General features: G+C 39.3%; 1 protein-coding gene across 1 annotated transcript in view; it reads left to right on the forward strand.

Annotated features, from left to right (window-relative positions):
• GNAI3 (G protein subunit alpha i3) overlaps window positions 1-25,561 on the forward strand; it is a 50,731-nt gene that overhangs the window by 23,612 nt on the left and 1,558 nt on the right. The window contains exons 2-6 of the mRNA XM_044003534.1: window positions 7,548-7,690; window positions 14,934-15,091; window positions 16,383-16,511; window positions 20,596-20,725; window positions 21,766-21,919. Coding sequence (XP_043859469.1) covers window positions 7,548-7,690; window positions 14,934-15,091; window positions 16,383-16,511; window positions 20,596-20,725; window positions 21,766-21,919 — 714 coding nt within the window. The remainder of the gene's footprint in view (window positions 1-7,547; window positions 7,691-14,933; window positions 15,092-16,382; window positions 16,512-20,595; window positions 20,726-21,765; window positions 21,920-25,561) is intronic.

Consider the following 25,561-nt stretch of genomic DNA (forward strand, 5'->3'; position numbering starts at 1 on the left):
AGAAAAGTTAGAGGTCTTTCCAGTAAGATCAGGAGTAAAAGCAAGGATGCCTATTATCAGTACTATTTAATACAGTGCTAGAAGTACTAGCTATAGAAATGACAAGAAAAAGAAATTGAGAAAATAAACTTAGGCAAAGAAAAAGCAAAATTATTTCTTTTTTATAGATGATATGATGGTATACTTAGAAAATCACATAAGATAAAATGTACAGTTTTGATTACATAAAATCAAAAAGTTGTTACACAATTTAATGTAGTGAAAATTTGAAGGGAAACATGTTATGGTGGGAAATTGGGTATGGGTTGGTGGGAGTTGGGGTTCTTGGGAATTCCTCTTTAAAGAATTACACCCTCTTGCACACAAAACGTAGTTAGAATAAGGTGATAGTTTATTTAGGAGCAAGGGAAGGGAAGGGTGGGGGGAGGGAAACCATGAAAGAAATCCTTAGACTTTTCATGGGGAGATTTGGCATAAAGCACATGGCTCAGAGGTACCAAATCTCCTCGAACAGGAGACTGGAAGGTACTTTTATAGAGGACTGATGGGGGTGGACCATCTGCCCGTGAAAAGTTCCTTTAGTGAGAGAGGACCATCCCCCACTGGTGGTAGCTGGGGGAATTGGGTGAGGAGTGGAGGACCATCCCCCACTGGTAGTGACTAGAGGAATTGGGTGAGGGGTGGCTATGGATCCCTCTTCAGGACACAAAGGCCGCAGCCACACCCAAACTTATCTCCCCAGGGTAAGGGAGACCAGAATGAAGGGTAGGAATCCCAAGCTAGCTCAGTCCGATTTGGTTCCTCTAGGCGTTATCTGTCCTGGTTTAGTTTCTCAAGGAGAAGATTCCTCGGTGTGCCCCAGAGAAATTCTGGGGTGCTCTGTGCCCCATGACACAAATGAGGGGTATCATTTTTTCATCAAGTTTCTCTGATAAAGATCTCATTTCCAAGATATATTCCTAAATGAACCAAGTCAACTAGATGAGGAATTAAACAACTAAACCCTGTAAGTAGACATAAGAATTTATGCAAGGCAAGAGTGATTGTATTGATTTGTTTAAGAAAATAACCTGAAGGACATAAACGTCTTGGAGCTGCCAAATAGAAAAGTAGGAAGATAATATACAGTGAATAAAGGCTATGAGGCGGGAATAGGGTAAGTAGTTAAAGAGATCACTAAATACTTGAGGAATAGGTTAGGTGCTGAGGAATAGGAGGAGACAGACATAAAATGGGAAGATGTTCTAGTATTGTAGTAGATTTAGAAAGAGAAATAAGTAAATGTGCAATACAAAGTAGACATAGGGCAGGGGGTCTGGGCAAAGACTTGAGGTTGGAAGTAAACATAGGAAGAGAATCAAAATAGGGGAAGCAGTGGAATTCCATAAAATAAAAATTGAGCCGGTATCTAGTGCAGAGGATTTGGGGGGACCCCTTAAAGAGTTTGGAGAATGATTATTTAGATAAAGTACCTCTTAACTCCTTTATAATGACATTATTAGAGGGATGAGGGAGACATAAGGGTAGGAGATTTAAAAGGTTACAGTAGTAAAAGACATCATATGGCCAAAGCCTGGCTCAGAGACTTGTCAGGGGTGATGGAGAAGGGAGGGTTGATATGAGAAGTATACATAAGAGGCAGGGTTTTGTTACAGTTTGGTGTAAGGAAAGAAGAGAAGTGAGGAGTCACAGATGGCTACTAGATTTCATGCTTGAAAGACAAGGAATTTGATGTTGTGATCAAGAAAGGAGCTGGGTAGGTAAAGGGTTTTTGTTTTGTTTTGTTTTTTGGAATAAAGGAAAAGGCATAATTTATTATTAAATTGTCATGGGAGGTACTTTGAAAATAAATCCTTTGAGTAGCCTGAGATGTTGACTTAGTGAATGGCAGAAATGAAAACTAATAAAGGGATAAAACAATTTGTTTTAAGCATTTGTTAAGTACTTATTGTGTGTAGAGTACTGTCCTAGGTTTTGGGGGAGATAACGGTTCAGATAAGCTATAGTTCCTGCCCTAATGGTGTTTATATTCTAGTTGAGGGATGAGACATGTGCACAGATTAAAATATGCAGTAATACATGATGAGTGTATTGGAGAAGTACAAAACAAAGTAGTATTCAAGGCCAAGGGAAAGGTAACTGGAATGTTCATGGAAATGTGGCATGTTAGGATAGATAAGGTTTCAGCAGACATAGGATAAGGAAGACATGCTGGGTATATGGAGCAGCATGAACAGAGGCAGGAGAGCAAAATCAGTCAACAAACTTTATCAAGTGCCTACTTCGTAGCAGGCAGTTCCTTCCTTCAAATAGCTTACATTATATCAGAGAAGACGTGTTCATTTACAGACATATACAAAATAAATGCCAGGTATTGGGGGGGGGAAGCTACTATCAGCTGAGGTTCAGAAAAGAGTTCATGCAGAAGGTGATGCTTGAGCTGAGAAGTCTAGAGATTTTGAGAGGCAGGCATAGAGGACAGCCAGTGCAAGTGCGTACTGACCGGGAGTTAAAAGTGTTACGTATTATAGAGTGGAGTGGAGAGGGACTTGAGGCAGAGAAACCAATTAGGAGGCTATTGCAGTAGGCCAGGGTAGAGATGATGAGGTCCTGGATCTAGGGTGATGACTGGTGATAGATGGAGAAGTAGATGGAGAAGTAACAACATGTGGGGTGAAGGAGGGTGAGGAATCTAGGATAACTTTAAGGTTACAAACCTGAGTGATTGGCAGGGTGGTGATACATTTGACATAAATAACAGGTCACATTAAAGGGTCAGATAGTAGTCTAGCATAACTGAAATGTAGACAGTAATGGGGGGGGGAATATAAAATAAATTGAAATGGTCAGGAGATATCAAAGAAAAAGAATTCCTCAATTCCTTGAGTACCAGTCAAGGAAGTTTTTATTTGACTTGGCAGGCAGTAGAAAGCCACTGAATATTATCGGTCAGAGGAATAATATGACGTTGTCGTCATTTCATTTGTGTCCAGCTCTTCATGACTACATTTGGGGTTTTCTTGGCAGAGATAATGGAGTGGTTTGTGATATTCTCCAGCTCATTTTACAGATGAGGAAACTGAGGCAAACGGGATTAAATGACTTGCCCAGGGTCACACAGTTAGTAAGGGTTTGAGACTAGATTTGAACTCAGGTCTTCTTGACTCATGCTTGGCCCTCTACTGTGCCAGCTAGCTGCCCTGTAAATACAACTAAATCTATGCAGAAGGAAAGTTAGCCAACAGTGGCAAAGCCCAAAAGAGTGTGTTCCGTCAAGGAAACATTTTGTTTCTTGAGGAACAACAGGGGGGACTGTAACGATTGGAATGACGCCACCTGCTGGATACTTACTGTAGAAGAGTTCTGCCCATGAAGCAAAGGTCTTTGAGGGCAAGACCAGGCTTCAGGAAGTGACGCGGACTAGTGGGAGGAGGAAGGAAGAGACGGGCGCTCGGTCTCGCTCTCTTTCCTCTGGACTCTGGCGGAGAAGGGAGCTAGAAATGTGCTCTCCCTTTAATAGATAGGAATCTAGGCCTTTTTCTCTCTCTTTACCAAATTCTTATTCTCCTTAATAAATGCTTAAAAGTCTAACTCTTGCTAAAGCTTATAATTTATTGGCGACCACTCATTAGATATTTTAGACAGTTTAGCTAGAATTTTAGCCTTAACAAGTGAGTGGGTTGGAGGGTGACAAGAGTTGAGGTGGAGAGACTTGTTAGGAAGTTATTGCAATAGTGCAGATGAGTGATAATGAGGGTCTGTGCTAGGGTGGTACATTTGGAAATAAGAGATGATAGGGATTGGGGCATCGATGTTGGAAAAATAGAATCAGTTGGACTAGGTAGCAAAGACATGAAATGTGATTTGGATGGAGAGTCAGAGATAACATTGAAGATGTGAATGTGGGAGTCAGGGTGATTGATTATGCCACAGTCAGAAAGAGTGAATTCAGAAGTGGCCTTACTATTGCTATTTCTGAGGAATGTAGGAGTACAGACACTGAGAAAAAGGCTATCACATTTATAATGAAGATAGTGGAAATGAACAATAGATTGTACAGTATTTAGTAGTAGTATGAAAAAGTGTTCCACATCCCTAATAAGAGATGTGCAAATTAAAACAACTCTAAGGTTCTGCCTTACACTCATCAAATTGGCAAAGATGACAACTGTTGGAGGGATCATTAGGAACACAGGCACACTCATGGATCATGGGTGGACCTGTAAAGTGATCCAAGCCATTCTGGAGAGCAGTAGTACTCAACAACTTGGGTATTCCGTAGCCCTTTAATTAAATTCACTGTTTTTGGTCTTAGGGCTATATATACAGAAGGTAACTAGCTTTGCCAGAACATAAGAAAACAGTCTAATGAGCTCATCTTTTTTTTCCTTCATAAAGTGTTTAAAGCTGTACTAGACATATACCACGTGTTCCTTAAATATTGTTTTGATGATGCTAGCTGTGTGCTTTATCTGTACTCTTTCTTCCTTTTGCTGAGCTGATAGTTTTCAAACATAGAATAAATGGTATAAAACAGAGGTGCAGAATTCTTGAATATGCAGATTAAAATGTAATTGGGGGGCAGCTAGGTGGCACAGTGGATAAAGCACCGACCCTGGATTCAGGAGTACCTGAGTTCAAATGCGACTTCAGACATTTGACACTTACTAGCTGTGTGACCCTGGGCAAGTCACTTAAACCCCCATTGCCCCGCAAAAAAAAAAAAAAATGTAATTGGGGGCAGCTAGGTGGTGCAGTGGATAAAGTGCTGGCCCTGGATTCAGAAGGACCTGAGTTCAAATTCAGCTTCAGACACTTGATACTTAGTAGCTGTGTGACCCTGGGCAAGTTACTTAACCCTCATTGCCCCACCTCCAAAAATGCAATTGGGAAATGTTTAACAAAATAAACAAAAACACAATAGAATATAGATAATGTTAATTTGTGGTTTTCTAAATCAATATATGGTGCTAAGAGCTGTTTCTATTTGAGTTTAGCACCATTGATGGGGGAAGCACTCTTTCTCTACACGTAAGCTTTGAATCCTATAGTGAGATAGCCATACTCATTGGATAGTGTTCTTATAGTTGACTAGGGGAAAAATGCATAATTTATAACAGTGACACATTTGTACAAAAACACATCATGGTGCTTTAACTATATTAGAACAAACCCTTTCACTCTTAATATCATATTGTTGGATATCAGAGGACAAAGCATTTTGTGATCCAAGTCTCATTTTTAGAGATCATCTGAGAGAAAAGTAGACGAGTGTATGAGCAGGGATGCCTTGTGCGACAGATGGTGCCAAGAGAACTGGGTCTGATCTTACACAGTCTAGGTTCAAATACTAGTTTTGCCGCTTGGGCATGTCACTGTACATATCTGGGTCTCAGTTTCCTTATCTGTAAAATGAAGAGGTTGAACTAGATCAGGGCTTCTTAAATTTTTTCCACTTGCAACCTCTTTTCACCTGAGAAATTTTTACACAACTCTGGGTATATGGGCATATAAAATAGGGGTATACATAACCTTTTACTGTTGCAAAATTTTTCATGACCCCACACTACTACACGACCCCATATGTGGACCCAAAATTTAAGAAGCTTTTAGGTCTTTTGCCCAAAGAAATCATGGAAAGGGGAAAGGGACCCACATGTACAGAAATATTTATAGCTGCTCTTTATGTGGTGGCAAGGAATTGGAAGTTGAGGGGATGCCCATCAATTGGGGAATGGCTGGACAAGTTGTGGTATATGAATACAATGGAATACTGTTGTGCTGTAAGAAACTATGAGCAAGAGGAGTTCAGAGAAATCTGGAGGGTCTTGCATGGGCTGATGGTGAGTGAGATGAGCAGAACCAGAAGAACATTGTACACAGTATCATCAACATTGAGTGTTGATCTACTGTGATGGACTATATTCTTCTCACCAATGCAATGGTACAGAAGAGTTCCAGGGAACTCATGATAGAAGAGGATCTCCAAATCCAAGGAAAAAAAAAAAAGAACTATGGAGTATAGATGCTGATTGAACCATACTATTTCTTTTGTTTTTGGTGCTGTTGTTTTTTCTATTTTGAGGTTTTTCATCATTGCTCTGATTTTTCTCTTATAACATGACTAATGCAGAGATAGGATTAATGTTATTGTGTGTGTGTGTGTGTGTGTGTGTATATATATATATATATATATATATATATATATATATATATAACCTATATCAGATTACCTGCTGTCTAGGGGAGGGGGGGGAGGGAGGGAGAAAAATCTGAAATTGGAAAGCTTGTATAAACAAAAGTTGAGAACTATCTTTACATGTAATGGGAAAAAAAAATACTATGCTGGATATTTTTGGTTCTGCCTTGTCATTTAATTCCTAACTTCTGAACTCCAGTACCGTGAGTCCCAAGAACAAATGAGATAGATGTGTGTGTGCTGACAAACAAAAGAGAATCTCTCGAGTTGTTTCTTCTGTTGGTAAATTGAGATGCTATAACTAGCATCTGCCTTAGTGATTGCATTGCCTTAACTTGGGGCAGTGGTGTTAAAGGTTGTAGTGAGTGAATAATTGGTAGGCCTTGTTAGACCCCCATTTTGAGGTCCACCTACTTGTAGACTTGTTATCCACTTGTGGATAACATATGCTTGGGAGTTAGACTTCCTCAACTTCTTGGGGTCATGCAATAATAGCAGACTCGGCCATGGTAAAGGTGACCAGCATAGAAAGTATTTTTCAGGTGTGTAGCAGAAAGAACATTGGATAGTCAGAGGGCATACCTTCAGACGGGCAGTTCTGACATTTACTTAGCTATTGCTTTGGTGAATCACTTAATTTTACTGGGTCTCAGTTTCCACATCTGTAAAATGAAAATAATGACACTTAAAGTACCTGTCTCAGAAAGTTGGTGTGGCGTGTTTTTTAAAGCTTCAAGCACTATGTAAATGTGAACCATTATTTGCTTATCCTTTTATATGGAATATATATATATATCTATATATATATATATATATCAAGAAAACAAGGGGGCAGCTAGGTGGCGCAGTGGATAAAGCACCAGCCCTGGATTCAGGAGTACCTGAGTTCAAATCGGGCCTCAGACACTTGACACTTACTAGCTGTGGGACCCTGGGCAGGTCCACTTAACGCTCATTGCCCAGCACAAAAACCAAAAAAAACAAACAAAAAAAAAGAAACAAGGCCCTAAGGACGTGTGGTAAGTTGAAGTTGGCAGTTGCAGCCACCACATCCTGAAGTCTAATAAATATTGTTTTGTGACAGATAATTTGATAAGAATTTTCCTATCTAAAATGTTTGATAATGAGAAATTAAAGACTATCTTCTGTTTATTTTCAGGTGCTGGCGAATCTGGTAAAAGTACCATTGTGAAACAAATGAAGTAAGTTAGAACGTAGACACCTTTTGTAAAGCTAAATTTTCTCACTTGTATTTTAAAATCTATGGGTTTGTTTTTTGTTGTTTTTTTTTTTTTTTCCATTTTAGCAGTATTAATCAGCTTTGGTTTCTCTTTCTTTTTTATTTAAGAATCATCTCATGAAGATGGTTATTCTGAGGAAGAATGCAAACAGTATAAAGTAGTTGTTTACAGCAACACCATCCAGTCCATCATTGCAATTATAAGAGCCATGGGACGACTAAAGATTGACTTTGGGGAAGCTGCCAGAGCCGTGAGTATTTCTCCTCTTCCTTTGGCTGCCTCTTGTTGAGTAGATCCTCTTCATAGAGAGGCAGAACATGACTGCTTCAATCTGTCAGGAAAGAGAATTTGAAGCAATAGCATAGGCCGTTGTGGTGCCTATGGGGCAACCTAAGAAGCGTTAGCCCGCCGTAGAAGGTGTCACATTTCCAGCTACAAAGAGGAGACTGGAAAGTGCAAATGGATATTTCTATGCAAGGTGTCCCAAAAAGCTGTAATAGCTTAGAATGCTCAGTCTCTCTGAAGACCCTGAATTAACCACCACTTTCTTCAACCACTTCTCTGATTTCATAGTCAAGCTTCATTTTATTTGAAGGGGTCCCCTTTAATTTTGATATCTTGAAGAAAAGTTGCCACTCACTTCTGAGTGGAAACGATGGTAAAAATTGATCTCCAGGAAAAGACAGATTAGGACTAAGTTTGAAAAGTATACAAATAAGGGGTAGCTAGATGGCGAAGTGGTTAAAGCACTGGCCCTGAATTCAGGAGTACCTGAGTTCAAATCCAGCCTCAGACACTTGACACTTACTAGCTGTGTGACCCTGGGCAAGTCACTTAACCCCCCATTGCCTGCACAAAAAAAAAGTATACAATAAATAAACTAGATTTTTGGATTTTATAAGAATCTTGTACTGTGTTATGCTTTAGACTAGGTGTTCATTAATCTGTTGATTGACTTACTATTGAGCTCTAAGACTTAAGCAGTCTTGTACTACAATTACTAAAAGTATAATGCCCAGTGTGGGTGAGAGTCCCCCTGTTTTTTTGTTTTTGTTTTTTGGGGGCAGGGCAATTGGGGGTTAAGTGACTTGCCCAAGGTCACACAGCTAGTAAGTGTCAAGTGTCTGAGGTCGGACTTGACCTAGGTCCTCCTGAATCCAGGGCCAGTGCTTTATCCACTGTGCCACCTAGCTGCCGGCCCCCCCCCCCCCCCCCCCCCCCCCCCCCCCCGTATTTTTACTAGCCAAAATACACATAAATTATTGTGTTCAGTTCTGGGAGCTGGTGTGTGTGTTTGTGTGTGTGGTGTGTGTGTGTGCACATTTTAAGAAGGATATTAGGGGGGCAGCTAGGTGGCGTAGTGGATACAGCACCAGCCCTGGATTCAGGAGGACCTGAGTTCAAATCCAAACCTCAGACACTTGACATTAGCTGTGTGACCCTGGACAAGTCACTTAACCCTCATTGCCCCACCAAAAAAAAAAAAAGGAAGAAGGCTATTAAGCTGGAGTTTTAGGGAACAACCATATAGGACAGAAATTGAAAAAAAATGTCACTCTAGGATCCATTGGAAAAACTGGGGGAGAGGGGAAGGGGAGGAGGCTAGGTGGCACAGTGGATAAAGCACTGGCCCTGGATTCAGGAAGACCTAAGTTCAAATCTGGCTCAGACACTTGACACTTATTAGCTGTGTGACCCTGGGCGAGTCCACTTAATCCTCATTGCTCTGGGCCCGAGGCGGGGGGGATGTTAAACCTGGAAAAGAGAAGACTTGGGGCTATTATAGGTTATTTTGAGATATTTCAAGGTTTGACATGTAAGAGAGAGATTACTTGTTCAGTGTGATGCAAGGGGTAGGATTAGGGATTGATGGGTGGAAGATGCAGAGACAGATTTTAGTTCCATGTAAGGAAAAACTTCCTAAGAAGTAGAGTTATTGAGAAATGGAGCAGTCTAGCCTGAGGAGGTGCCAGCTCTCTATCCTTAGAGGTCTTAAAGCATTAAGTGGATGATCACCTGCTGGGATGTTATAGAGAAGATTCCTGTTTAGAAATGAGACTTTGGATTAGACTTTCACAGGTTAGACTTTGTGATCCTCTGACTCAGCTCTATGATTTTGCTTAAGTCTTTTAATCCGGAATGTTGTCCTGAAGTGTGGTGCGTTGGTTGGCATCATCAGTCATTGTGATGGCTAGAAACGGCCCTTTCAGGGTAGGGATGAGGAGGGGGTAGCACCTGGAGCATAGATGGAGCATAGCTTGTGTACACGAAATGACAAGAATACGTCCCCCTACAAAGCACTGCATCAAACAAGTCGTTTAATCTAGTAACACATTGGGTATGTGATTGCTGAAGGAGTTGTCTCAGCTGGGTTGGGTTAGTAGTTAGTCATTCATTCAACAGGATTTTATTAAGCCAGCGGTGATGCCTGGCTCTGGGGGTCCAAAGGCAGGAAGTAAAATCTTTTCCTGTTCTCAAGGATCCGACATTCTGTTCATATGGGCAGGGCTTCTTCACCCTGTTGGGTGCCATGGCCCCCTCAGGCAGCCTAATGGAGCCTCTGGACCCTTTCTTGGGATTATGTTTTTTAAATGCATAGGATAAATGCATAAGATCACAGAGGAATCCAAATTTATATTTAAATATAGTTATCAAAATATTTTAAAATATATACGTATGTATGTGTGTGTGTGGTATATATATATATTTATTCATGGACCCCAGATAAGAATCTTTACATTAGTGGGAAAACAAGATGTACAAAATGTGACAAATGTAAAAAAGCCAATACAAAGGGATTTCTGGGGGAATAGACAAGAGGAGGTGGCACCTAAAACTGCACCTTCAGGGAGGCCAGGGACTCTGAGAGGTAGAGGTGAGAACCACAGTGTACAGAGAGAAGCCAATGTGCCAGTGGCTATGGGGTGTAGAGTGGGTGAAGGAGAGTTACAGGTGGCAGTCAGCTGAGAGTGGGCTGGTACCCGATTGGGAAAGGGCATTATAACCAAGTGATCATGGCAGGCTTTTTGGTAGGTGGAAGGGGAGAAAAGAGAACCAGAATCTAAAGTAGGAAGAAAGATGAGCAGAGACAGGTTTAAGAATGGAAGGAAAAATCACATTTGTGCTCTTGAGCATTAGGTGGCGACTGGTGTGGTACAATGGTTAGAGCACTGGACCTGGAGTCAAGAAGACCTTGAGTTCATATCTGGTCTCCAACACTTACTAGCTATGTGATGGGGCAAGTCACTTAATCTCTGTTTATCTCAGTTTTTCCTCATCTGTGAATGGAGGTAATAATAGAACCTACTCCACAGGATTGTTGTGAGGATCAAATGAAATAATATTTGTAAAGTGCTTAACAGAGAAGCTAGCACATAGTAAGCACTGTATAAATGTTTAGTTGTTTTAGTCATTTCCAACTCTTCATGACCCCATTTGAGGCTTTTTTGGCAGAGATACTGGAGTGGTTTGCTATGCCTTCTCCAGTTCATTTTACAGATGAGGAAACTGAGGCAAGCAGACTTGCCATGGGGCACACAGCTAGTAAGTGTCTGGGGCCAGATTTGAACTCATGAAGATAGTCTTCCTGACTTCAGGCACAGCGCTCTATCCACTGAGCTAGCTGTATCTGTTAGCTGTTGGCTATTACTGCCTCCAGGCTTGTGAAGATCATGAGATCATATTTGGGAAATGCTGAGCACAGTGCCTGGCACAACAGAAGATGCTCTATAAATGCTTCTCCCCATACCCCCCATTAGAAAGCATCACATTAAGAGACACACCCCATTTTCCAAGCTCATGAGAAAAGAAAAAAATTATATGATCAGAGAAACCAGAGTAGATTCATTACCACCATTCCCTTTTTTTTCTTTCCCTTTTCCTCTTTTCTTCTGTATTACCTTTTATCCTTTCCCTCTCCTGTGCCTGAAGTCAGGAAGACCTAAGTTCCAGTCTGACCTCAGACACTTGCAAGCTGTGTGACCCTGGGCAAGTCACTTAACCCTGTTTGCCTCAGTTTCCTCATCTGTAAAATGAGCTGGAGAAAAAATGGCAAATCACTCTTTGTCTTTGCCAAGAAAACCCCAAATGGGGTTGCAGAGTTGGACATGACTAAAATGACTGAGCAACAACCCACCTTTTCCCCTCCATTTAGGTTACAGTAATCCTTCTGATCGATCACCCACTATTTATTCTTCTCTTCCTTTATCTCTTTCACCCCCTTCTCTTTCTCAGTCTTTTCAACTTGATGAAATTACTTTTTATTAATCTATGGGCTACTCTTTTCACCACTGTTGATACCATTAATTCTTCCTAGACTTTGTATGTCTCTTGAGCTCTCTAGCACACACAAAGTACTCCCTGCTGTCATTTATAATTTATTTTTAATGTTTCTCTCTTTTATACATGCACACAGTGTTATTCTATCCCCTCTCTGTTCCTCCCTGTTGGCTGCCCAACTCTGCCTAAAAGAGGTCAGAAGTTAGGCTGTTTTATGATTGGTTTGGAAGAGAGAAGGCCAGGAACGAAGCCAGCTGCAGGATGGGGCTGCTCTTGCTTATCTACTTACAGGTAGGGAGTTTATTGCACTGGGAGGGGGCTGTTTGTAGTTAGAAGGCTTTACTAAGCCAGAAGGGAGCTGGTTGGACAGTAAAGGAGAAGTGTTTTACAGCCAGTTTGTAAAATAGAATACTATATAATTGTAAGATTTATTTGTAACATATTTTGAATATTGTTTTGGGAATGGCTCAAACTTAAAAAAAATAAGGAGCTTTGTCTTCAGAGCCTCACATTCTAGACACAACACTGTACCTGTAGACGAAAACAGTAAATGCACAGTTATTTTGAGGGTGTAGATAATTTTTCAACATTTCCAAGATTAATACTTTTATTCCAATTTTTCCTTATCAACAAAAAGAGGAGAGTATATATCACAAGTGTCAGAGAAGGTTTTTTTTGAAAGAAGAAGATGAAGGAGGTTATACTAGATAGAAAACATCACAGTAAAACATGATTGAGTTTGTCAGTGTTGACTGGAATGTTCTGATAGAGAGAAAACAGAAAGATGGTGCTAGAAGCTCATTTTGATGAAGTCTTGGGAGAAACAAGTCATATAAACTCCCAGTTTTGATTTCATCTTTCTGAACGCATTACTTGTTGATTGGCTTGTTTCTATTAGAATTATATGTAAGAGATATAAATTGGCCTTCCTTCCTATATCTATCTTCCTAGTGCATAAAATTTCTTCTCTCAGTATCCTGTGTACACTTGTAAGATTAGTTAGATACTATTCTTTCTGATATAGGGAAACCTAGAGATTAGCTAGGGAAATAACTCCTGGAAGTCTGTTTATTTAGGAAAGGAATGAAACAGTAAGATTAAATTATCGGGGCAGCTAGGGTGTCGCACTGGCCCTGGAGTCAGAAGGACCTGAGTTCAAATCTGGCCTCAGACACTTAACACTTACAAGCTGTGTGACCTTGGGCAAGTCACTTAACCCCAATTGCCTCACTTTAAAAAAAAAGATTAAAATTATAGTAGTATTCTCTTTTTTATTTCATTACTTTTAAGTGTTCTAGACTTAAGTTCTTTAAGGGGAATTAACTGTTTACATAAATTTGTTATAGTGCTACAGTGTCTTATTTCTTTTCAAACTTTATCCTATTCCCGTTCTTGGTGAGGGAGTGGAGTCAATATGGTGGAGTAAGAGGTCATACATGCCAAACCTCCCCCAAAACTTCTCCTACAAAAATAACCACAGATTAAAAAAACTAAACAAAATTCTGAGTGGAAAAGCCAAGAAAAGTCACAAGGAGTTATTTTTCCAGCCCACTATGGCCACTAGGGTTGGGGCTATCCTTGAGCATAACAGATAAGGTAGCAGCAGCAGGGAGACACAACTCCAGGGTCTACGGATGGTAAGGGGACCAAATACCTGGTCAGAAAGAGATGCTGGAGACCCCTATACTAGCACTGGGGGTAGGATCAGGTATCATTTTGCTTTTTCAGTTGCTCATTACCAGGTTCTAGGTCACAATTTCAGGGCAGAGGAGGAATGGGTAGCAGTTACATGGGAGCAGGTGGCCCTACTTGGTAAGGGACCAAAATGCAGACCAAGAGGGCAGTGACCAGACTGTTCCCCAGATCACAACCATTTTGGAGGCACCAAAAACCTACAGGATGCCAGATTGAGCTGTGAAAGCAGAAAGATAAAATAGAAGCTCAGGCTAGACATTAATCTGCATCCCTCCCCACCCCCCAAAAGGTGAGCAGTCAAGAAATAGGCTAGAAAAATAAGCAAACAGCAACAAAAAGAATCTGCTCATAATTTACTATGGTGGCAGGGAAGCTCAAGACAAACTCAGAAGACAATGACTTGAAAACATCCACAAGCAAAGCCTCAAGGAAAGATAAAGTTTGGACACAAGCCCAACAAGAATTTCTAGAATAGCTAAAGAGATTTTTTAAAAGAGGGGGAAAAAAAAGTCTTAAAAATCAAAGTGGTAGGGGCAGCTAGGTGGTGCAGTAGATAGAGACCTGAGTTTCAAATTCTGACCTCAGACACTTGATACTTACTAGCTGTGTGACCTTGGGCAAGTCACTTAACCCCAATTGCCTCAACCAAAAAAAAAATACAATAAAAATGCTAGAAGAAAAAATGAAAAAAGAAATTAGAGCAATGCAAGAAAATTGTGAAAGGAAAATTAGCTTGGTAAAAGTGCGTGCATGTACAGATACACACAATTGAAGAAAATAACTCCCTAAAAATTAGAATCAGCCAAATGGTACAGGAGATATTTTCACTGAGGAAATAATGTCTTAAAAATTAGAATTGGTCAGGTGGGAACCAATGACTCCATGAGACATCGAGAAACAATAAAACAAAGTCAAGAGACTGAAAAAATAGAAGAAAATATGAAAATATCACATAAGAAAAACAATTGGCCTGGAAAATAGATTGAGGAGAGATAATTTACAAACTATTGGACTACCTGAAAGCCCTGACCTATCTTCTTATTAGAAATTTACTTTTCCCTTTCATGAATCCTAGAAATTCTATTCCAGTTTTCTGTATGGAGACCTGTTGCAAAAAAACCCTGTTGCCCCCCCTAGCAAAACTGGAGATAAGCACTGCACATTGGTTTTTCTGTTCTGCACTATATAAGTAACCTTCAATGGCCACAGCAGGAACCCATGGGCCAGTCAAAAGGGGGCTCCCTTTTAGTGAGATCATCATTTCTCCACCCAAAACAAGATTTTCTCTGTGACAATAGATCTTTTAGGTAGAAATGCTAACTTTGATTTGAGGAAAGAAGGTAAGTGGATTTAAGTTCTCCCAAACTGTCTTCCTAGGGAAGAAGAGGCAAGTGGTCTTTTTCATACCTTTCTGATTCAGTGAGACAAATCTTATTCTATATAGAACTTGAACCAGCTTTTGAAGTCTTTTAGGAAATAAATACCTAATATTTATCTCTGCTCTAATCCCTTTTCCTTAGGATGATGCTCGGCAGTTGTTTGTTTTAGCTGGTAGTGCTGAAGAGGGGGTTATGACTCCAGAACTAGCAGGAGTAATTAAACGGTTATGGCGAGATGGTGGAGTGCAAGCCTGCTTCAGCAGATCAAGGGAATATCAACTCAATGACTCTGCCTCATAGTAAGTAATTTTCCTTGGTGATGACATAACAGGAAGTAACTGTGGCTCTGAACCTTAGAGAAGTTCCAGAGTTCATCTTTGAAGAGGAATCTGTATAACACATCTTTTAGAAAGCCATATAGTGTGGGGTGGCTAGGTGGTGCAGTGGATAAAGCACCGGCCCTGGAGTCAGGAGTACCTGAGTTCAAATCCGGCCTCAGACACTTGACACTTACTAGCTGTGTGACCCTGGGCAAGTCACTTAACCCCCATTGCCCTGCAAAAAACCCCCCCAAAACAAACAAACAAACAGAAAGCCATATAGTGGGCAGCTAGGTGGCACAGTGAATAAAGCACCAGCCTTGGATTCAGAAGGACCTGAATTCAAATCCGGCGTCAGACACTTGACACTTAGTAGCTGTGTGACCTTGGGCAAGTCACTTAACCCTCATTGCCCCACAAAAAAAAAAAAGAAAGCCATATAGCATCCTTTGTGAACATTGTTTTATTTTAGTGTTGTAGAACCCTTCCTGGAACTTGAAGGAAGCTTGTTGGCATAGTGAAAATACAACCATGATACTCTAATGAGCAAGTGGAGGAGGGGAAAATCCCTTGCACCTGGGGTCTTGGCTATCTTCCAGCTCATTGAGGACTGCTGCATATCCGTACTTCACACCAATAGCCAGTTATTTCAGTCCATACTGAAATTAAAATTGTGTTTTCTTTTTCTCTCATAGCCCACTCCCTGTGACTGACACTTGTAGTTGGCTTCTGTGTAGAACCCTCTTACACTTGTCACTTGTAAATAAAACTTATCCCTAATTCTAGTTACAGGTGGTTAACTAAGAGATGGAGAGAGGTAGTGAGTATTACAGTATAGTTGAGGCATCATGAAATTCACTTTGGAGATTCAAATTGATGTAAGATTGGAAATGAGTCTCCAGTTGAGCTTTATCCCAAATTTTTCATCCCTTATTTTAATTGAGACACTAAAGAACATCATTTTGTACTGCTGCCTTAGTGAAGTATAAAGAAAGAATGCAAAAAAAAAAAAAGAAAGAAAGAAAAAAGGGGCAGCTAAGTGGTGCAGTAGATAAAGCACCCGCCCTGAATTCAGGAGTACCTGAGTTCAAATCTGGCCTCAGACACTTGACACTTACTAGCTGTGTGATCCTGGGCAAGTCACTTAACCCTTATTGCCCTAAAAAAAAAAAAGAAGAAGAAGAAGGAATGCGTTTGTTTTGTTGACAAGTTTTTGTTAACTTGCTTGGTGTCACAAATTAAAAATAAAGTATATTGTATTTTAATTTAGTTACCTAAATGACTTGGATAGAATATCCCAAACCAGCTATATTCCAACTCAACAAGATGTCCTACGGACAAGAGTGAAAACCACAGGCATAGTTGAGACTCATTTCACTTTCAAAGACCTGTACTTCAAGTAAGTGATTTTTTTGTTTTGTTTTCCTGCATGTGCTGAACCCAGAACTGTATTTCCTTATGAGTAGTTTTTCTTTGGAGCAAAATTTTCCAAGGGGGATATTCCCACTTAATTTGAATATTATTTTAATAATTATAAATTATTAATTTACTTCTCACTCTGTCCATGATGGTGAATGAAGCAAGCATTCATTATTCATTCTTTCTACCTCTAAATAACTTTAAATAACTTCATTCTTTGGACTTAGATTGTAAATGAAATTTAAATTTACCTATAAGTGGAATACTAGTTTATTTTATTTTAATTTTAATCTTTGCAGCTGCTTTTTCATTGGAATCATCAATACAGGTATTGAATGGTTTGCTGTTGCACAGCATAAAAATATTAAAGGGAACTTCTGATTATCCGTTCTCTGGTTTAACTATTTAGCTTTCATTGTCCTGCCTTTTTTGCTTTTATAAGATCAGTGCTTTTTCTTGCCAATTGTTTTATCCTTTTCCTGTTTGCTCGGCACTTTTTCCTTTACTTCTAATGGAGCTGATACTGTCTTGGCTCTTGGACTGTTACTGTGCACGGCATCATGTGTGGCAAAGTTCTCAAACAATGATATGGTGAGATAGCTTAAGAATGGAGGTATTTCTGGGAAAGGGAAATATTGATGGAGAAAATTATTTTGGTCTAATACAGTAGCTTTGCATAAAGTAAGTTAGTGCAAGTAGTTTAGATTTAGACACTTTAACATTATCCTTTATGTAACTTTTATATGTGTCAGAGCTGGCTTTTTGGTTCCTTCTTTGTTCTGCATTCTTTATTTCTAAGACTGGGAGTCACTTTTTCTATGCCCTGTCTTTTCACCCTTAATCCAGTTCTTCACTCCTAAATTAATTTCTTGTTCTAATATTCAGGTTTTGGTTAAGCTGTTGTCAATTGGTAGAATCCTTTTTGTTCTTCAATAACAAATGAGTAAAAAAATATTTATAGTGCTTACTGTTTGCAAAGGCTAATTTATAACACCTCATAAAATAATTTCCTTTGAAGTGTTATATTGACATCGATAGCATACCCATCACATTTTCATATGATACAAGGCTAACCCATTGGATTACAAAGTCAGGATCCAAAAAGATCTTGACAGCCTAGAGTACTGGGCTCAATCTAATAAGATGAAATTCAGTAAGAATAAATGTAAAGTCTTACTCTTCGGTCCAAAAGAATTAACTACACGAGGATAAATTGAGGAAGCACTGTTAGACAGTCGTATTTGTCTGAAAAAGAGCTGGGATTTCTGGAACCCACAAGCTCTCCATGAGGCAACAGCATGATGTGGAAGCCAAGAAAGTTAATGTGATGTTATCTGGAATAAAATAGAGGACTTGGGGAGGGGTGAGAGGGAAGGAGAGAGTGTGGAACTCAAATTTTAAAAAGAAAAGAATGCCCTAAATAAATATACAAATAATGTGAAAGTTGTTGTTTTGGGTTTTTTAAAAACTAAATCTCTCCATCTTTCTGGTAATTTTGTAAGCACTCTCTTCCCCTATGGCACCCCTCCTCTCCTACCATTTGGGAAGGAGGAGGTGAGAGCCCTGTATCGTGCTTGGTTCTGAGTTTAAGAAGGTTACCATTAAACTAGAGTCTAGGAGGACAGCCTGAATGAAAGGCCTTGAGTTTATGTCACATGAAGATAAGTTGGGGAATGGGCATATTTTGCTTGAAGGAGAAAAGACTTAGTGGGACATGTTAGCCTTTATCAAATATCTGAAAGCCTTTTATGTGGAAAAGGATTTTGACTTGGTCTGTTGGCTCCAATGGACAGAGAACCAGGAGCAGTGGGTGGAAGTCCCAGGGAGGCAGCTTTAAGCTTGACAATCAGAAAAAACTTCTCCCAATTATGTCTATCCCAGAATGAGATGTGCTGCTTTGGGAAGGGGTGGATTCTCTAGGCTGAATAACTGCTTGCTGAGGATTTATCATAGGGCTCCCTTTTCAGGTATAGGCTAAATTCAGTGGCCACTGTAATTCCACTCTAAGAGATTGCAATTTTGTCATCAACAAAGGCTTTTTTGTTCCTTTATAGAATTTAAATTTAGAGTTTACAGAAGGCTTTGGGATACTATTAGACATCAGTTGTGGTTTTGAAATTTATGAAAAAATCTAGAAAGATCCTGCTGGTAAGATTGTCATTTATTTGAACATTTTTGGAATAAGCAAGGAATAAGCAATTTCTACTGAATTTGATTAACAAAGAATAACCGGAGTAGCTAGGTGGCGCAGTGGATAGAGCACAGGCCCTGGAGTCAGGAGTACCTGAGTTCAAATCCGGCCTCAGACATTTAACACTTACTAGCTGTGTGACCCTGGGCCAGTCACTTAACCCCAATTGCCTCACTAAAAACAAACAAACAAACAAACCAAAGAATAACAAAGTATGTTGCTATAGTAGATTTGTGAGCTTCTAAGGGAAAGAGGACTACCCCTCCATGTAGAATTAATCAGTAGAGGGGATGATAATTACAGAAAATAAAGCAGGGCTGCTTGAATATTGGGGGGGGGGGGCAGTTCTGCTTTCTCTGCAGCAGAACAAAAATGACTAAGAGGAAGTTGATTCCAAAACATTAGGAAATAGAGAGCACCTAGCTGCCCTTGATGAATTCAAGTCTTCTGGGGGCCAGATAAATCTATCTTTGTATCCTGAAGGAATTGGCTGACATGATTTTTGGGCCAGTCGGTGATATTTAAAAGATAGGAAAGGAAAAACAAAATTGGAGAAGGGCAAATGTCCTGATTTTCAGATAATGAAAGGGAGTAGAATCTGCATACTACTGGCCAGTAAACTTTGATTCCTGGGAGTTATAGAAAGGATAATTAAAGAAATATGGACCATGAGTATTCAGAAAGGGAAATGGTGATTACATAGAGCCTGTATGACTACTGTGCCAGAATAACCTCATTTCTTTTTTTGATAGTGTTACTACACTCTTATAGATGAGGATGTGCTGTCAATAAAGGCTACCTAGATTTTAGCAAAGCTTTTTATAAGGTGCCTCATTCTTCTGAAGGAGATGGGGAAACTTGGACCAGATGAGAATATAATTAGATTCAGAACTAATTGGATCTCCAGACTCAATAGGAATTCAGCGTCAGTATGGCAGGAGTTCTACATTGGAGTCCAAGTGCCTGACCTGCACTGTTTAACATTTTTATTAATGACTTGGATAAAGGTATAGATGGTATGCTAATCAAATTTGCAAATAACTCAAAACTGAGAGCTAACATAATGGATAGTCAGGCTCCAAAGAATCTTGATAGGCTAGAGCATAGGGTTAAATCTAATAGATGAAATTTAATAGGGGTAGATGTAAAGTCTTGCACTTGGATATAAAGAAATCAGTGCCACAAATATAAGATTGAGGCATGGATAGACAGAAGCTGTTCTGAAAAAGTTCGAGAGTTTGTAATTGACAGCAAGCTCATCATGAGTCAGCATTATGAAACATCCAAAAAAGCCAATGAAATTTTGGGTTTGCATTAAGAGAGCATGGCTTCCAGGAATAGGGAGGTGATAATCCCACTGTACTTTGCCCATGTCACATTTCATGTGGAGTAGTGTGTTTAATTCTGGGCACCACAGTTTAAGAACAACATTTATAAGTTTTAGAATATCCAGAGGCTGGCAGCTGGAATGGTGAAGACTTGAAGTTTGTGATATAAGAGGATTGGGTCAAAGGAACTAGAAAAATTTAGAGAAAAGAGTTGGTGCGATGTGATAGCCGTGTTTAATTCTTTGAAGGGCTGTCATGTGAAAGAGAAATTAGATTTATGTTGTTTGAATCCAGAGGACCAAACCAAGAACAGTGGGTAGAAGTAGCAAAAATGCCAGTTTAGGCATGGGGTTTGTTTTTGCCTTTAATTTTCTTATGTAATTCCCTTTTTCTGTAGTCTTAGATAATTGGGTTTGGCTGTATTTAGCTCATTGTTTTGTCTTCCTTTCCCTTCAATAAGGTTTTGGTGGGAAATTTTCTAACTATTTGGACCTAGGCAAGGGTGGGTGTATAACTTTACTGAATTCTTGTTTATACTCTCTCAGGATGTTTGACGTTGGAGGTCAGCGATCCGAACGAAAGAAGTGGATTCACTGCTTTGAAGGTGTGACAGCAATCATCTTCTGTGTGGCCCTCAGCGATTATGACCTTGTCTTAGCAGAAGACGAAGAGATGGTATGTGGCAGAAAATTACAACGAAAAGGCTTCTAAATAGAGCCAAAAAGTGTAAGGCATGAGGAGTAGAGAAGGAAAAGAATATTTTAGAAAGTCTTTCCTTAGGTAGAACTTGTGTTATTTCATGTATATAAATTTCTCACTGAACTGAAAACTTATGTCTTTATGTTAAACTTCCAAGAGTAGGAGACCAGGCCATATGATTATGCACTTACTGCTTCTTCCCCTTGTGAATTTACACATTAGATAATCTGCTTCAGTGCTATGCAAGGATCCCTTTGAACAAATAAATGTAGATAATGATGCTTTATTTACATCTGTCCCTTGTTTATTGTGACGTCTAAGTGAGCCAGATATTCTGCCTTGAAGCATCCTATTCACAATACAGATGCAAGAAATGGAATCAGGCTTTGTCTTTAGCTTTAATTGGTTGTACCCTACCAATTACAAGCCTTTATTAAGTACTGATAGGTAACTAGTCTGTATATATCATACTATAAATTCTAATTGTAGCTATTTTGGCAGTGACCACCATTATAGCCATGTTTCTTTATCTACAACATTCTTTAATCTGCAAGGCCTTGATGTCAATTTAAGCTCTCTCGTTCTTCTTTTATACTTCTCTGGGCTTAGCTTCTTAATCTCTTCCCTTTTATCAGTCGTGATTTTGTGCCTGGGCCTCCTGCTTCTTCTCCACATAGAGCCCATTGTGTTAACTGCTCAAAAGGCACTGATGGATTTAGAAGCAATTTGACAAGTTATCTAATCCAAAATTGATTGATTTTGCCCATGCCTAGTTGTAATATAGTGACATGTTTAATAGCATTCAGCATACAGACAGGATTAAATCCTCTTTTCATTGCAAAAATGCAGAATAATTTCTGTATTTGGGGAATAATTTGTGTAACTTGTTGCCTGACTTGAGTTCCTTTGAATTTTATTCTCTGATAGTCTGTGTTCTTAAAACTTGATAGTATTTTAAAATTACAACTTTTTGCCTATTTTGCTAATGAAACATTATCCTGTGTTTAATTTTCCAGAACCGAATGCATGAAAGTATGAAACTGTTCGACAGCATTTGTAACAACAAATGGTTTACAGACACATCAATCATTCTCTTCCTTAACAAGAAAGACCTTTTTGAGGAAAAGATAAGAAGGAGCCCACTAACTATCTGTTACCCAGAGTATACAGGTAACGATCAGAAAAAGACTTGGTTCAGAAGAATAGTTTTAGTTTAGCGTTTCTGATCATATGAACCACATCTCATTGTGAACTATGTATGTGCTTTTGTGTAGGACAGGACTTGGTGCAATCAAAAGTACCAAGCACTTATTAAGTGCTTATTCTAGTCATGATAGAGTCTCAGGTTTAATTTAGACATAATCTTTATTTTCAGCAAGTTTGCCATCTTGAGAATGGACATTGATAAAATATAGACACAGTATAAATATGAATGTAGATTACCTGTCACAGATGTGACACACACTTGTAAAATTAAAATTTATTACCACTTAAGAAGCAATAATGATGCTAATAAAATAAGTAGATTTTACTTAAGACGTTTTTATTTGATAATAGAAATGTAAATGTAACCCCTATTGAGGATTTTTACTACTACTGCTAATAGCTAACATGTATACAGTACTTTATGATTTTCAGAGTGCTTTATGAATGTTACATTATTTGGTTAACAATTGTTTCCTTATACAAATAACTTTATATGTTTATATATTCGGTTGGTAAATGGTCTCTTTAATAATTCAATTGAATTGGACATCTATTAAATACCTGCTGTATTCAAAGTTTTATGTTACACATTGAGGATACAAAGGCAGAAACAAAACATTCCTTGCTCTTAAGGAGCCTACATACTCTGGGGCCAGGATGTGTAATCTACACAAACAAGCACATAGTCAAAGGAAAATGGAGGGAGAAGAAAATATTAACAACTGGGATTCCAGAGAAGACTTTGTGGAAGTGGTTGCACTTGAAGCAAGCTTTGAAGGAAGACAAGTTCTGAGAAGCAAAACTAAGAAGGGAATTTATTTCAGGTGTGGGATTGGCTTGGGTGGAATATACTGAGCTAGAAAATGGAGTATTGAATTTGGGGAATGACTTGTGTTCCCATTTGACTGGAATATAGACTTCATGTAGAATGGGGATATAAGATAAGACTAGAGAGTTGCCACAAGATTGTGAGGGCCTTAAATGCTAGGGCAAAGAATCATTTTTGGGGTTTTTTTCCTTTTAGCAGTGGGGAACTGATGACAGGGTAGGATCTATGCCTTAGAAAAAATTGTTTTGACAGCAATGTGGAAGATATATTGTAGAGGAGAGAGACTGCAACAGGAAGATTAGTTGAGAGGCTGTGACAGCAGTCTAGGGGAGAGATGTGAGGATAGCTGAGTAGAGAAATGGGGACAGATGCTGGAGGTCTTGTGGAGGTAGAAGCCACAAAACTTGTCAGAAAATTGGCTTTGAGGGTTAGTGAGAGATGGGTTAAGCCAGATTTCAAGGTCAGAAGCCTGGGTAATTGGGAAGGTGGTGGTGACCTCAACAGAAATAGAAAAGTTTGAAGGAGGAGGTGCTTTAGTGGGAAAAGATAATGAGTTCCATTTTTGATCTAAATAAGTTTAAGATGTCTACAGGACATCCAGGAAAAGATATGCAACAAACAGTGGAGAGGATGTAGGGAGGGCAAATAAGGGGGCCCAGGACAGAACTTTGGAGTTTAGAAGAAAGAACATGAACGATGATCAGTAAAGAAGACTGAGGAGGAATGATCAGAGAGGTAGCGGGGAAACCAAGAGAGATCAGTATTGTGGAAAAGAAAGGAGAGTGTCCAAGAGGAGGTAGTGGTCAACCGTGTCAGAAGCTATGAGGAGATTCTAAGAGGCTATATTGGATTATTAGATCAAAAATGGATGGCGATCATGGAGAGGGAAGTTTTGGTCAAGCAGTGGGGTCATGATCCAGCTGGCTAGAATCCATTTCTTCCATTAGATCTAGATTTTTGAGCTTGCCTGCTTTTTTCAACATATCCAGGAAACATATGATAAGACTAAGATGAGGGATGTTCTTTCTTTGGGGAGATGTTGTCATCATATGGTTCACTCTTGCCAAAAAGTATCCATTTCCTCTTCAACAATTTTCTTTGTTGTTATTTCACAATATTCATCTGATGTTTTCTTACATTTTAGGTAATAAAAAAGCTTTTAATTCTGCATTATGTTGTATTTTGAACATGCTCCCAAATATGTTTCAGGCCATGTCTGAACATGTCTGTTAACTAGCTCTGAACTGATTGTAGAGTTTATATAATTGTGGATTTCCATCAGTATGAAAAACCAGAAATTTCAGGGAACTCTTAGAGGCTTTAGCTCACCTTCTTTTAAGAAGTAGCTGCTGTAGTCTTATTCCAGATTAAAGCCTCTATCCATCTCCCAACTCTAGGCATCTAAAACCATTTTCTTCAGACACCACTCTGATCATGTCACTTCTCTCCTACACATATGTCAGAGGAGCTGCCTGTAGTTTTAAGGCCTAATTCCTGCCTATAGACTTTAGCATCTATTAAATAGTGCTTGGATCTTGCATATGGATGCTCCCTGGCCCCCCGCCAGCACTTCCATCAGGCACAATGTGCTCAGCTGCCTCTCTCTGACTGTTAGCAGGTTCCTTCATACCTTGAGAAATCTCTTCTGTAGTTAATGCTCACCGGGGTTTTCTCCTTCTAGTTTTGAAATCCTTGTTCTGATGAAAACTTCTCTGTTCCTTCAAGCTTTTCTGTCTTAAATAGAATTTGAATTCCAGCTTTCATAAACCTCTTAAGAGCACTGCAATTTCCCTTCTGCACTGTGGCTAATTTCTCTAGCTTTGGCATATGATCCCATTTATAAAATTATTTGTGTGTGTTTTGTCTTGCCATTTGTGATCAGAATTACAGTGAAGTAGCATTTTGATGTTTAGACTGATCTTCCTTCCCTCATACTTCATTGACTCTCAGGCTGTAGTCATAGCTCCACAAGTAGAGAATATGTAACAGAGGCATTGTGTGTAGGGATTGGACGTGTGGCTGGAATAAGGAATTATCAGACTTTTCCCCGGTTAACATAAGGCTCCACTACTAAGTCCCCATAAAACTGACCCTTGAAGGTGGTGGTGGTATGCATGACTTGTAAACTAATTTTAATTCACTTATTATGAATACTAGGAAAAGGATTTAATATGAGCCTAAAGTACACAGCTTTACAATCCACTGTTTTTCTGATTGTTGCTAAACTGTCTTCTAATCTCCCAGTTTCTTTCCCCGCTCCTAGATCTGAAGCAATTTCCCTTTTTTTTTCCCAATCTGGTTGTTACCCAAGGGTTTTTCCTTACTTTTTAGAGGTTGTGTATGGTTTTAGTAAATGTTGGTGGCTTAAAGTCTTCATGTCTATTCTAGCTCATTACTATTCTAGAATTCTTTGTTTAGTTATTTAATTTCATCAAGTCTATTGCTTTAAAATATAGATTAAGTGGGGCAGCTAGGTGGCGCAGTGGATAGAGCACCGACCCTGGAGTCAGGAGGACCTGAGTTCAAATCCGGCCTCAGACACTTAACACTTACTAGCTATGTGACCCTGGGCAAGTCACTTAACCCCAATTGCCTCACTAAACATATATATATATATATACACAGAGAGAGAGAGAGAGAGAGAGACTAAGACATTCCAGATAAACAAAAGGGGGGAAAGATGAAATTGGGCAGGGGAGGGAATGGTAACTAATATCAGGTACCAACTGTTTCAAGGGGAAACTCCTATTTTTGACCTATACATTTTATTCAGGTTC

This window comes from Dromiciops gliroides, chromosome 4 (genome assembly GCF_019393635.1).
Source record: "Dromiciops gliroides isolate mDroGli1 chromosome 4, mDroGli1.pri, whole genome shotgun sequence".
NCBI lineage: Eukaryota > Metazoa > Chordata > Mammalia > Microbiotheria > Microbiotheriidae > Dromiciops > Dromiciops gliroides.